Source organism: Lupinus angustifolius, chromosome LG01 (genome assembly GCF_001865875.1).
Source record: "Lupinus angustifolius cultivar Tanjil chromosome LG01, LupAngTanjil_v1.0, whole genome shotgun sequence".
NCBI classification, from domain to species: domain Eukaryota; kingdom Viridiplantae; phylum Streptophyta; class Magnoliopsida; order Fabales; family Fabaceae; genus Lupinus; species Lupinus angustifolius.
This window is the reverse complement of record NC_032009.1, coordinates 34070735-34083492: the sequence shown is the minus strand read 5'-3', so window position 1 is coordinate 34083492 and position 12758 is coordinate 34070735. Positions and strand designations below refer to the sequence as shown.

The window sequence follows — 12758 nt, the reverse complement described above, 5'->3', positions numbered from 1 at the left end:
TGGATTGCGAGTACCCTTAACACACTTATGCTTATAAAAAAAATATTTTTAATACAAGTTGCATAGTTGGAACTTGAAAGAAATTTTGAATAAAATAAAAATAAAAATAAATAAAAAGTAGTATAACAGGTTGATATAATACAACTGAATAGAATGTCATGGTGGAGGAGGTGCACTTCTTTTGGCATTTCAATTTCTTTCAACTTTAATTTGCAGTTTCATTTACACGTTGCCCCCTACTAGATACCACGTTTCATTTATTGAATTCAGAACCTTATAAATGAGAAATTATTGGTTGGCTCTGTTAATGGAAAAATGAAGACTCTTTTGGACTGTGAAACACATTATTACATTGTTTTGTTTCATTTTAGTTTTATAAAAAAACATAAAAATTACACCATTACATTAATGTCTTAAAATATAAAGAGTTTTATTCCAATAAAAAATGTGGTGGGTTCAGTTTAATAATTTGTAGTTATAAATACTCTCGCCCCACCCTGTAACCGACCTGTGCCAGAAGTCAACAGTATCCCTTAACTTGAGTCAATTACTTAGTTTTTTGTGCCAAACTCTCTCATTGTTTCTCCTATATCAATACTTCTTCTCTCACATAAATTTCTCTGTTTTGCTTTGCTTTCTGTTCCAACTTTCACCAACACCCAAAAAATATGCCTCAGAACCCAGTCACAACCAACCTTCAAGTTTTTGACATTGAAGATGTGCCTTCACAATCACAAATTACCTCTTCCAAATGCTTTGATGATGATGGCCGTCTCAAACGAACTGGTACATTATTTCATACCATAATTATATTCACCGCCTCTAGTATCTTTCTTATAAAACTATTTCTTCAATCTATTTACTATGTTTGTCCCATTTTTTATAAAACATTCTTAAAAAAAACACTCCCTTCGTATGTATAAATTCTTTAGTATTTTCATGTTATGTCTATCGATTATAACAATCAACCTGAAAAATATAAGAATATGACATTTTTTCTTCTTTAAATACAATTATATGATATATTTACTCTTTAATGCAAGTACAAAAATAAGAACTTGCATGTACATTAGCAGTCATGATTCTTTTTTCTGTCTATCATATCTATGTTTCAATTTTTTTTGTACTACCAACTAATCATTTTTGGAGTGTATAATTGTCTCTCCTAATAAGTGTCATTCTCAAGAATCGAATATTTGACTTTGTAGTTATCTTGAAAATCTAGCAGAACTTTATATCACTAGACTAACGTCTCATTCATGTGAAATGAATGATATTTACATGCAGGAAGTGTATGGACAGCGAGTTCTCACATAATAACAGCAGTGATAGGATCTGGGGTACTGTCCTTAGCTTGGGCCATAGCTCAGTTAGGATGGATAGCAGGACCTGCAGTAATGTTGATATTCTCTTTGGTCACATTCTATACTTCATCTATTCTTGCTGAATGTTACCGTGCCGGAGACCCCAACACCGGCAAGAGAAACTATACTTACATGGATGCTGTTCGCTCCATTCTTGGTAATTAATTCATTCATTTTATTTAATGCTTTCACATATTTTATTATTTTTACATTTAAGTTTAGCGAGTTACTTTAATTATTATGGTTTGTCATATTCAGACAACTAAGACTATGGGATTCAACTCATTTACATACATTTCTCTACATTATTATATTATTTTTAGTTTCACATTATACTTCAAACAATCAATTAAAATGTGGACGGGACCATTATCACATTACTAAAATTCTATTTATATGTGAAATTTAAAAATAATTTTTTTGTTATTGTCAAAAAGAAATTTTTTTGTTAGAACCTATTCCCTTTTTTATTTTAAAGAGTTGAATTCGTTAGTGGTTAAGTAATAAGTAAAAAGTAACAATAATAGCTGTAATAAATAAAATACTATAGCCCGTCTCTTTAGAACACTTGTTAACATTATCATTTAAAAAAATAATTTCCATTTTACTTTATTGTGAGTCTAAATTAATTATGTTTCATAATAAGAAAATTTTCTAATGTGTATATAATAAAGCATTTTAACTTATCCAAATAGAATAAGTTTGCATATAATGGAAATTATCCATGATGAATACACGTGTATTGATGTACATAGATTTTATAAATGCACTTATTCCTAATATAAAAAACCCAATTAATAATGATTTCACGTATATCCATTTTTGTTTGTTTTACAATAAGGATAAGTCATAAATTACACTCCGGGTGTCATAGGCGTAGAGTTATTAATTATTAACACTTTGATTTTCTTATCTATATCTTTGTAGATGATAATTTAAAAAATAAAATAAAGCATGACAACATTTAAAAAAATGATAGATAACTTGAAGTATTAATAACTTCTGGCAAGAAAAGATGACAAATAATCAAGACTTCTAGTGAAAAGTATCTTAATGGACCACCTTATCCTTTATTTAGTAATTTATTTCCTTTCTTTTGTTTGTGCAAGAGTAAAGAGACTTATCTAGTAAAAAAATCTTAACAAATTATTTTTTAGTCTGACTTTTTGTATATCATATTCATATTTGTCACAACATTAAACGACTTTAACATTTTAAATTATTTCATTGTCAAAATGCTATTTTTGCTTGTTTGGTAAACTAGTCAAACTCTTTCAATAGCTATGATCTTTTGTCTTAAAAGATAGAGATAAAAAGAAACAAAAGATCAAACATTTTTACAGAAAAAGTGCCAGCTGAAATAAAAAGAAATTTTCTAAAAATAAAAACAAATATATTTACATTACTTGATATAATATTATTGGCTAAAGATAAAGAAACATGCGTGTTTTTTGTGACAAAAGATCCGTTGGGACAACCATCTTTCTCCTAAACTTTTGTTTAGAAGAAAAAACCAAAGTGAAATCCAAATTCAAGAAAATAAAAAATGAAAAGTCTAATATCCATTAAAGTGTTATATCATTTATAGACCATGTTTTGAGTGTACAATAATTTTCTCAATCAAAATATGTTTACAACTTAAGGGGAAAATGGGCAACCATGTCAAGATCTGCCCCTCAAATACATGTAGAATAACATGCACTATAATTTATTTTTTCAGGTGGAGTTAGTGTTACTCTTTGTGGGACGTTCCAGTACCTGAATCTGTTGGGAGTTGTAATAGGATACACTATTGCAGCTTCTATTAGCATGTTGTAAGTTGATATTTACATTTTTTATATAATTTATAAATACCATCTTTAATTTCAGTGAATTATAAGAATAGGATCATGCAGTTTGATGATCATTGCTAACTTTGTTTTAATTTCTTTGGTTTTTGGTTCACAGGGCAGTCAAAAGGTCTAACTGTTTCCATCATTCTGGTCATAAAGACCCATGTCACATGTCAAGCAACAATTACATGATCATTTTTGGTGTATCCCAAATGTTCCTTTCTCAAATTCCAGATTTTGATCAAATATGGTGGCTCTCAACTGTTGCTGCAGTAATGTCTTTCACATATTCCATAATTGGTCTAGCTCTTGGAATAGCCAAAGTTGCAGGTATATATTATATTCTGCATTTTGTACTTTAATTTGTTTCATATTGTTCTAGCTACTTAGGTTGATATTTTGGTTGGTTCATGAACAGCAAATCGTACTTTCAAGGGAAGCCTCACAGGAATCAGCATTGGACAAAATGTGTCAGAGACTCAAAAGATTTGGAGGACTTCCCAGGCTCTTGGTGATATAGCCTTTGCTTATTCATATGCTGTGGTTCTCATTGAAATTCAAGTACACCTTTCTCTTTATACTTAATTATAATACACCATGAGTTTTATACAAGTGAAAACCCAGTGCACAAATTTCTCATTTAGTGGGGTTAGATGTATGTTGCCTTAACACACAAGTGAATAGACTGTTTCCGGAATTTAAACCCGTGACCTCATGATCACTAAGCAACAACCTTTTTGTTGTGTCAAACTCACCTCTTTGCTAGTTTTATAGAAGTATCCATGATATTTTGGCAAATCAACATTAATCATTATTTTATGTCAAAATGGTAGTGGATGTCAAAGATAGATTTATCGTAGTTAATAATATATCTGGTATTCTGACTACAGGACACTATAAAATCTCCACCATCAGAAGCAAAAACAATGAAGAAGGCTACAATGATTAGTATTGCAGTGACAACAACATTTTATATGCTTTGTGGCTGCATGGGCTATGCAGCTTTTGGAGATGAAGCACCAGGGAATCTTCTAACTGGGTTTGGTTTCTATGACCCATATTGGCTTGTAGACATTGCCAATGTTGCTATAGTAGTTCACCTTGTTGGAGCATATCAAGTCTTTGCCCAACCCATCTTTGCTTTTGTGGAGAAAGGAGCAACACAAAGATGGCCCAACATTATTAACAAAGAGCTCAATATTCCAATCCCTTATCTTCAATCTTACAAATTAAACCTATTTAGATTGGTATGGAGGACAGTGTTTGTTATCATAACCACTGTTATATCAATGCTGCTTCCATTCTTCAATGGCATTGTTGGAGTGATTGGAGCATTAGGGTTTTGGCCTTTAACTGTTTACTTTCCAGTGGAGATGTATATCTCACAGAAGAAGATACCAAAATGGAGTAACAGATGGATTAGCCTTCAAATATTTAGTGTGGGATGCTTCACAATATCAGTTGTTGCTGCTGTTGGATCTGTGGCTGGTGTTTTGGATGATTTGAAGAAATACAAACCATTCCAATCAAACTATTAAGCTCCTTTATCTAAGAAAATATTGCTATGGAGAGTAATTGTGGTTTTAGCTTGTGTTTAGTATTATCTTTATCGATTACTATAAGCCATGCACCTTTTGTTTGAAAAACCAAAGGCTGGAGTTTCCTTTAATAACTTATTTTACTATGTCCAAACAACAAATATATGTCATCCTCATATTATCAATTGAGGTTTAAAATTTTACATGCCTATTTTCAATTTCAATAGCAATAGTGGTAGTGGTTTAGAAAACTGCTAAATCTTAAGATTATTGTCAATTGAGTTTGATTAGGGTTAAAATAGGAATGATTTTTTTAGGTTTTCTATCATAAAAATGTAAAGTAAACATGATTGACTGGGGTTAAAATCAACTCTCTTCATTTATCAATCTGACTATATTCACCCAATCAATTTGATGCTAATGAAATGGGGTACTTTCCCCTTAAGGTACTTAAATAGTTTCTTTATTAAATTGAAAACCATGCATGTATATAGCTTTTTAATTAAAATTTAGCTTCTATCGTAAAAGAAAATGAAATTCGAAATGTTGATGAGGCCCAACTTGGATTGTATAGAGCGATAAACTTTGGCTCCCAATGGTTTTGTCAAGGCATCAGCTAATTGTAAGTTAGAAGATATAGGAAGAAGTTTTATTTTACCTGGGGTGCATTTCTCTCTGATTGTATGACAATTAAGTTCTATTTACTTAGTTCTTTCATGGAAAACATGGTTAATGGCAATACATATGGCAAATTGATTATCACAATAGAGTAAAGCAGGTAAGTGAAAGTTAAACTGTAAATCCTTAAGCAAATAGTTAACCAAGTTATCTCATTTAGCCATGTATTTTGCTTCACAAGAACTCCTGGACACGATTCTTTGCTTCTTAGATTTCCATGAAATCAGGGATGTGCCAAGGTAAATACAAAAGCCTATAGTAGATCTTCTGGTGTCTGGGCAGCCAGCCCAATCACTATCACTATATGCCTTAAGTTGGACTATAGAGGTGTTATAAAAAAATAGTCCAATAGTAGGGGTAGCTTTGATGTATCTAATGATTCTAAGGGCAACCTTATGGTGAGTTATGGTGGGTTTAGCCATAAACTGAGCAAGCTGTTGGTCAGAGAAGCATATGTCAGGTCTATTATTTGTAAGATATATAAGTCTCCCTACTAGCCTTCTATACAAAGAAGGGTCTGAGAAGGCTTCATTAGACTCTTGATGCAGATGTTGTTCACTAGACATAAGAGTGGAAGATGACACTATGCCAAATATCGTAATAAACAACGGTCATTCAATAACACAATTTTGAATGACGCTGTTGAAAATGAGACGGATCAACAACGCATAATAAAGCAGACGCTGTCAATTTGTGGAACTGCAACAACGTATTCTTGACAATGCCCTGTTGAACATCAATAATATTAGTGCTGACTTGAATGATTTATTTTTAACAACACATTTGATAGGAAGCGCTATTGATGTGAATATATGCAACAACACATGTTTAAGGAAGCAATGTTGAAGATAACATAGTAATCACGCTTGCTTAATTATGCGTTGTTGATGTTTTACGACTTTTTAAGCATCCGGAAAATTAATGGTGGAGTAGTAATGCGTCACTTCGTTTGTTGAAATATTAATGGTTGAGTGGTTATGCGTTTCTTGGTTGTTGAAATATTAATGGTTGAGTGGTGATACGTCTCTTCGTTTGTTGAAATATTAATGGTTGTTCATCTATAAATATTAATGGTTGAGTGGTTATAAACCTTCATACTGTAAATTGAAAAAACTTCATCAATGACTTCCCAAAGTGGCGATCATGTATCTCACAGTGGTGATGAAGTTACACCAACTCCACAAAACCAGCAAATCGTTTCTCAAAAATGATCTCCACGTGGAATTACTTCCATGAAGAATGTCATTCGGTCAAGAAGCAAATATATGAAAATAGAAGTTCAATGGAACTCTAAAGGCTAACCATTAATCAAGAAGGGTGGCAACGCATTGGTAAGCTACATTGGTGTTGTTGTTAAGCAGAATCTGAAGCTAACATTCAACAAATGGAATGATATAAAGAATACTATGAAGGAGCATATTTGGAATAAAAAACAGTAAGTTTATTTTTTAAGTTTTTGTGTTTTTGTGTTTTCATGCAATGTACGTATATGTGTTACGTTTTCATGCAACGTATGTATATGCATGCAATATATAATGTATATATGTTTTTATTTCAGGCAACTTTTGATGTTGGTGAGGAGCATAAGGATTATATCCTTAAATCGGCTGGCAAGGCTCTCCGACAATTCCGTACTGATGCCGGAAAATTACTCAGAGATGTTGATGACAATGTCAACCTAAAACCTCCAACTAAATATGCAAATATCATTGATGAAGAGGATTGAAAGACTTTTGTCACCATACGCATACAAGACAAGTCTTTCTTGGTAAAATCATATTCTTTGTATTGACTTTTGTATATGATTGTTGATATTAATGTTGTTTATTGTTTCAGAAATTAAGTAATGAAAACCGCAATGGGACATCCAAGCCTTTATATCCATACTGAACTTCTCGAGCAGAGTATAGAGGAGTCGATGAAAGAATTGTAAGTATTGTTAATTTGTACATTATTGGTTATGTTTTGTATGCATATATATCTAATCACATTATTATTGGTTATGTTTTGTTAGTTAGAGAAGAAAAGCGATACACCTATGACTCCACATGGAGTAGAACTCGATGTTCTATGGGTGGGTGCCCGTAAGAACAAGGATGATGTCATCGACAATGAGGGCGGCAAGACGTGTTGTAAGTGCTCATATTTTTTAATTATACTTAATTTCCATACTTTATTTATCAAAATAATATTAATTAACATTATGTTTTTTCTTGATTTGTCATGTTGCCCTAAAAGAAAAGGAGGCAAACCCGGATAGTCACATAATACTTGACAAGGGCACTAGAACTCCCTATCGACCCTGGCCGTATCCGAGGTACATGATTTGGGGTTAGTCAGCGGACATTTGTACCCCATCCAAAGCGTGCAACCAAAGCCCAAATGAGCCAGGTTCAAAATCAACTAGATGGCTTCATGCAACGGTTCAACGAATTTGAGCAATCAATGAAGGCGACGGAAACTGAGTGGTAACGACTAGCTAGTAATGATGTCATTGTTCCTTCAACCGTCAATGAGAGTTGAACTACACCTGCACCTTACAATATTCCCATTTCGATTCTCATTCCTGAGGTAATTTAGTTTACTTATTTTAATTTAGTTAACTTATTTTAATTTAGTCGTTAACTAATTATATGTTTTAACTTACGTATAGGGAATCAGTTCTTGCAAAATTTTCCTGGATACCCTAACTAGCCGAGTAGTGGGTGTTGGGAAATTGCACAAGTTGACTGATGCTATGCTGCATAATGAATGTATCCCACACCATCATGTGAAGGTCTTGATTGACATTGCAATTGATGATAATATGTTGCTGCCAATTCCTCTCGATGAGGATATCTTCACAGTTGGAGGGGTTATATGCACTTTTGTGGCTTGACCAGTAGACCTTGTTGAAGTAATTCCTTCCAAGGTATGATTTTTCACTTTATGTTTACTCATATTATATATATTGATCTATAATTGATATGTTTTTATTGAATATTTTAGGAAAATGTACATATCACTCCTAGTAGCACCCAAAAGTCTAAGCCATCTTCTGGGGATGTGAGCTCAAAACCATTTACTGGGATATGAGCTCCAAGAAGACTACCAACTATTGTACTCAGCTGATGGAGCATGTGCAGAAGATGATAGATGATATGATAATTATATCAATTTCCAAGGAAGTCTACGGAGATAATGTTGATGAATACGTTTGCATGAGTGAAGTCTGAGATGTATATAAACGTGATTGTATAGGTGCAAGTGATGTATGTATATATATGAGGTAAATTATATTTTCTTAACTTCTCACTTTTGCATGGCAGTGTGCTATAATTAACTAACATTTGTGTTATATATATTAGGTACTTGTATTAAAATTTTATTAAGGTAAATAAGAAAAATGTGATGTTCATATCCCCACACCTTACCGCTTCGATGTCTCACGAAAAAAATGAGATTGGAAAAAAAAAGAATTACACATAATCTCATCCATCATAAAGAAGATGCAGATTTATTTCTCGCACCTTTTAATCCCAAATGAACATTTTGTAATTGTCTTTTATATTTCTTTCTTTAGTATGTTTGCTGAGCTTAACATTTCCTAACCATGTACATAAGTTTTGTTAGGCAACATTTGGTTTTGGTTGCCATCAATCGGGTCAATGAAGAAATATATTACTTTGACTCATTTTCCTAGTTGTTTATTAATTAAGTACATTTTTATTGTTTACTGTGGTGAAAGTTTACAAATTGAATAATCGTGGTAGAAACAAGTTACCAAATCCCAACAAAATCAGGTGGACTCGTATACAGGTATTGACACAAATCATCTCAAACAATTATATTTGTAATGGCCAACTAATGTTATATTTATATGTTTACTTCATTTAATTGTAGACCCTTTGCCAAACAAACGAGGTAGATTGCGGCTATAACATGCTCAAATTCATGAATAAGATCATTCAGCAGTGACCAACTAATGAAATCAAGTTTGTTAACAAATCATATACAGATGACCAAGTCAACCAGATTAGAGAACAATTGTCAAAATTTGTACTTAGTTTAATTTTGCACAGATTGTAGCTTAGGGAATTCAATTAATATTCAATGTAATGTATATAATTTGGTCTATGTATATGTTTATGTAAACAATGTAATTATGTTCAATATATAAATTCAGTTGATATAGTTGTCATTTGGTGTTTCTGTATGCATTCATTTTGTTGTTATGTTCTGTTTCTGTATGCATCAGAATATTTTCAGTTGTGTGCGTAACTTTGTACAATTAGAAATAATGGTCTTTGACAGCGCTGTTGTATTATTACGCTATTTTTATACCCATACAACAACGTTTTTTTAACAATGTGATGTTGATTACGTTGAATTCAATAATACATTTTTAAAAAACGATGTTGCTTTCGTTGATTTCAACAACGCATGAACAAAAAAACGTTGTTGAATACTTATCTCTCATTCATTCTCTTTTAGCTATACAACAATGTATACGGTAAGAAGCGATGTCGATATAATCAAAATTATTTCCTCCGCACTTAATCGCTTAACATAGTGCTTAATCGATTAATTGTTTGAATGTTATTTATTGTCATTATTAATTGGTCTATATATTTAATTAATTGCCATTAATCGAATGTCATAACGTTATGGATTGTGATGATGAGATGCATATGAAAGACAACTACACAAATGCATATGAAGACGATTATTTCAAGGAAGTGACAAACGTTGTCGAAGAGGATCTTCAGGATTGTCCTGAGATGTTTCAGCGGATGATAAGTAATGCTGAGAAACCATTATATGATAGTTGTACTAAATTCACAAGATTGACAGCGATGTCAAGGTTATATAAGTTGAAATCTGTTAAGGGATGGACTGATACGAGTTTCACCGACTTGCTTGCACTTTTGAAGGATATGTTGTTAGAAGATAATGTGCTCTCTTCTCGAACCTATGATGCAAAACAAATGTTACGCTCCATAGGCATGGACTACACTAGGATACATGCTTGTGAAAATGATTGCATCTTATCTTTTTAACGAGTATGCTTCATTAAAGTTTTGTCCTAAATGTAATGCATCACGATATAAGAAGGAAGACTCAATTCTCAAAAAGGTTGCATAGTATTTTCCCATCAAAGCAATATTCAAGCATGAAGAAATGCCAAAGATGCAAAGAAGTTGACATGACATGATGAAGAAATGATTAAAGATGTCAAGCTTCGGCATCCTGCAGATTCTCCTTAATGGAGAAAAATTGATCACGGCTATCCTAGTTTTGGTCAAGAATCAAGAAATCTACGCCTTGCATTGTCAACGGATTGAATTAACTCACATAGTGTTCAAAGTTGCTCCCACAGTACATGGTCAGTGATGTTTGTGATATACAACCTACCTCCTTCTCTATGCATGAAGCAAATATGTGATGTTATCTATGTCAATTTTTGGACCTAAACAACCAGGAAATGACATAGACATATATTTAGCTCCATTAATTGAAGACTTGAAGAAAATGTGGGAGACATGCATAAATGTATAAGATGCGTATAGGGAAGAAAGCTTCAACTTGAGGGCTTTGTTATTCGGCAAAATCAATGATTTCCCTACATATGGTAATCTGTCTGGATATAGTACAAAATGACATTTTGCATGTCCTGTATGTGAAGACAATACTCATTCAATGAGGTTGGAACACTATAAGAAAAAATTATTCCTTGGTTATCGTAGATTTTTGCCTTCAGATCATCATTATCGACGATGAAGAAAAGCATTTGATGGAAACAATGAAGAAGGTCGTGCTCCTTTACCTTTGACGAGTGACCAATTATTTCAAAAGCTAAAGGGTTTAAATAATAACTTTGGTAACCTTTTGCAAAAGAAATTGTCACAAACGGGTGGAAGAAAAGGTCAATATTCTTTGAATTTCCATATTGGAGTTCATTATATGTAAGACATTTCTTCGATGTCATGCATATTGAAAAAAATGTGTTTGAAAGTCTCATTGGTACCTTACTCAATGTCCCTAGTAAGACCAAAGATGGCTTGAATGTAAGGTCGGACTTGGTTAATATGGGAATAAGAAAGGAATTGGAGCCGATAATGAAGGGAAAACATACATTTCTACCTCCAGAAGCTTATACTTTGTCGAGGAAGGAGAAAATGGAATTTTGGAAATTTATTCATGGTGTTAAAGTTCCATAAGTGTACTCTTCCAACATTCAGAACCTCGTATCAATGAAAGACCTCAAGTTAAAAATTCTTAAGTCTAATGATTGTCGTGTACTTATGGAGCATTTATTGCCTATTGGAATCGGTCAATTCTACCTAAAAAGTTCGAGGAATCATAACCAGGTTATGCTTCTTCTTCAAGGCAATTTGTAGCGAAGTGATTGACCCTGAGAAATCACTTGCATTGAAAAGACAAATTATTTTGACTTTGTGTGAGCTTGAAATGTATTTCTCACCATCTTTTTTGACATAATGGTTCATCTAAGCATTCATCTTGTTCGAGAGGCATATGGCAAATCTCAAACAATTGTTCTCTACTATTATTAACAAATGGAAATTTAACTTTGATGATATCCATACATGTATGAGAGGCATATCCTAATATGTAATGCCACAAGTGTGAAGTATGAAAATTTGGATTACAAGTATTAAAAGCATTCAATGCATGAGGTATGTTTGTTGATTTTAAAACATATAATCCATTTGAGCCCTCAACTGTACCAATCCTCTTCGAAGAGATCCTCTAATGGATGATACAGCAAGAAGCATTAAAACATAAATCACAAGGAGAATCATGAGTAAGCTTTGATATGGATAGAAGATTATATGAAAAGCTTGGTAGGTAAAGAACATTATGCAGAATCAGATTAGACATGAGAAATATAGTTCGAGATATATGTGAAATAACCTCATTTCCATTAGGTAGCTTAACTCTTCTTGGTCTTGTTTTGTTGAAGTTATCAAAGTTTGATAGGTTGAAATTAATATGGTCTGTTGCACTACTATCTAATATCCAATACATAGTATTAAGTTTAGAGTTATCTTGGGTTTGGTCAACAATCTTTACTAAACTAGCAGAAAGAACATTAGAGTGGTTATCTTTGTTGGAATTTTCATGAGTTCTCTGTGTATTTGTGATTCCTTGTAACATACTCACGAGTCCTTGATATTCATGTTTGCTTAATCCAGAGACCTTTTCTTCTTGATGTTCTGTATCCATTTTATGTTTATTTTCATGATCATCCTCAATGCTTGCTTGTGCAAACTTGGCATGTTCTCCCCTGTTGAATGAAAAATTTACTGGAAATCCATGTAGTTTGTAACAATTGTCCATTATAT

The 12758-nt window shown here is 32.6% G+C and overlaps 1 protein-coding gene across 1 annotated transcript; it reads left to right on the top strand.

The window, feature by feature from the left end:
- On the top strand, positions 521–4952 carry LOC109361859 (amino acid permease 3-like). Its single transcript, XM_019607392.1, has 6 exons — positions 521–786; positions 1288–1521; positions 3085–3178; positions 3312–3526; positions 3615–3757; positions 4087–4952. Exons 1-6 carry the CDS (start codon positions 669–671, stop codon positions 4732–4734), a joined length of 1452 nt encoding a protein of 483 aa, XP_019462937.1. The 5' UTR covers positions 521–668; the 3' UTR covers positions 4735–4952.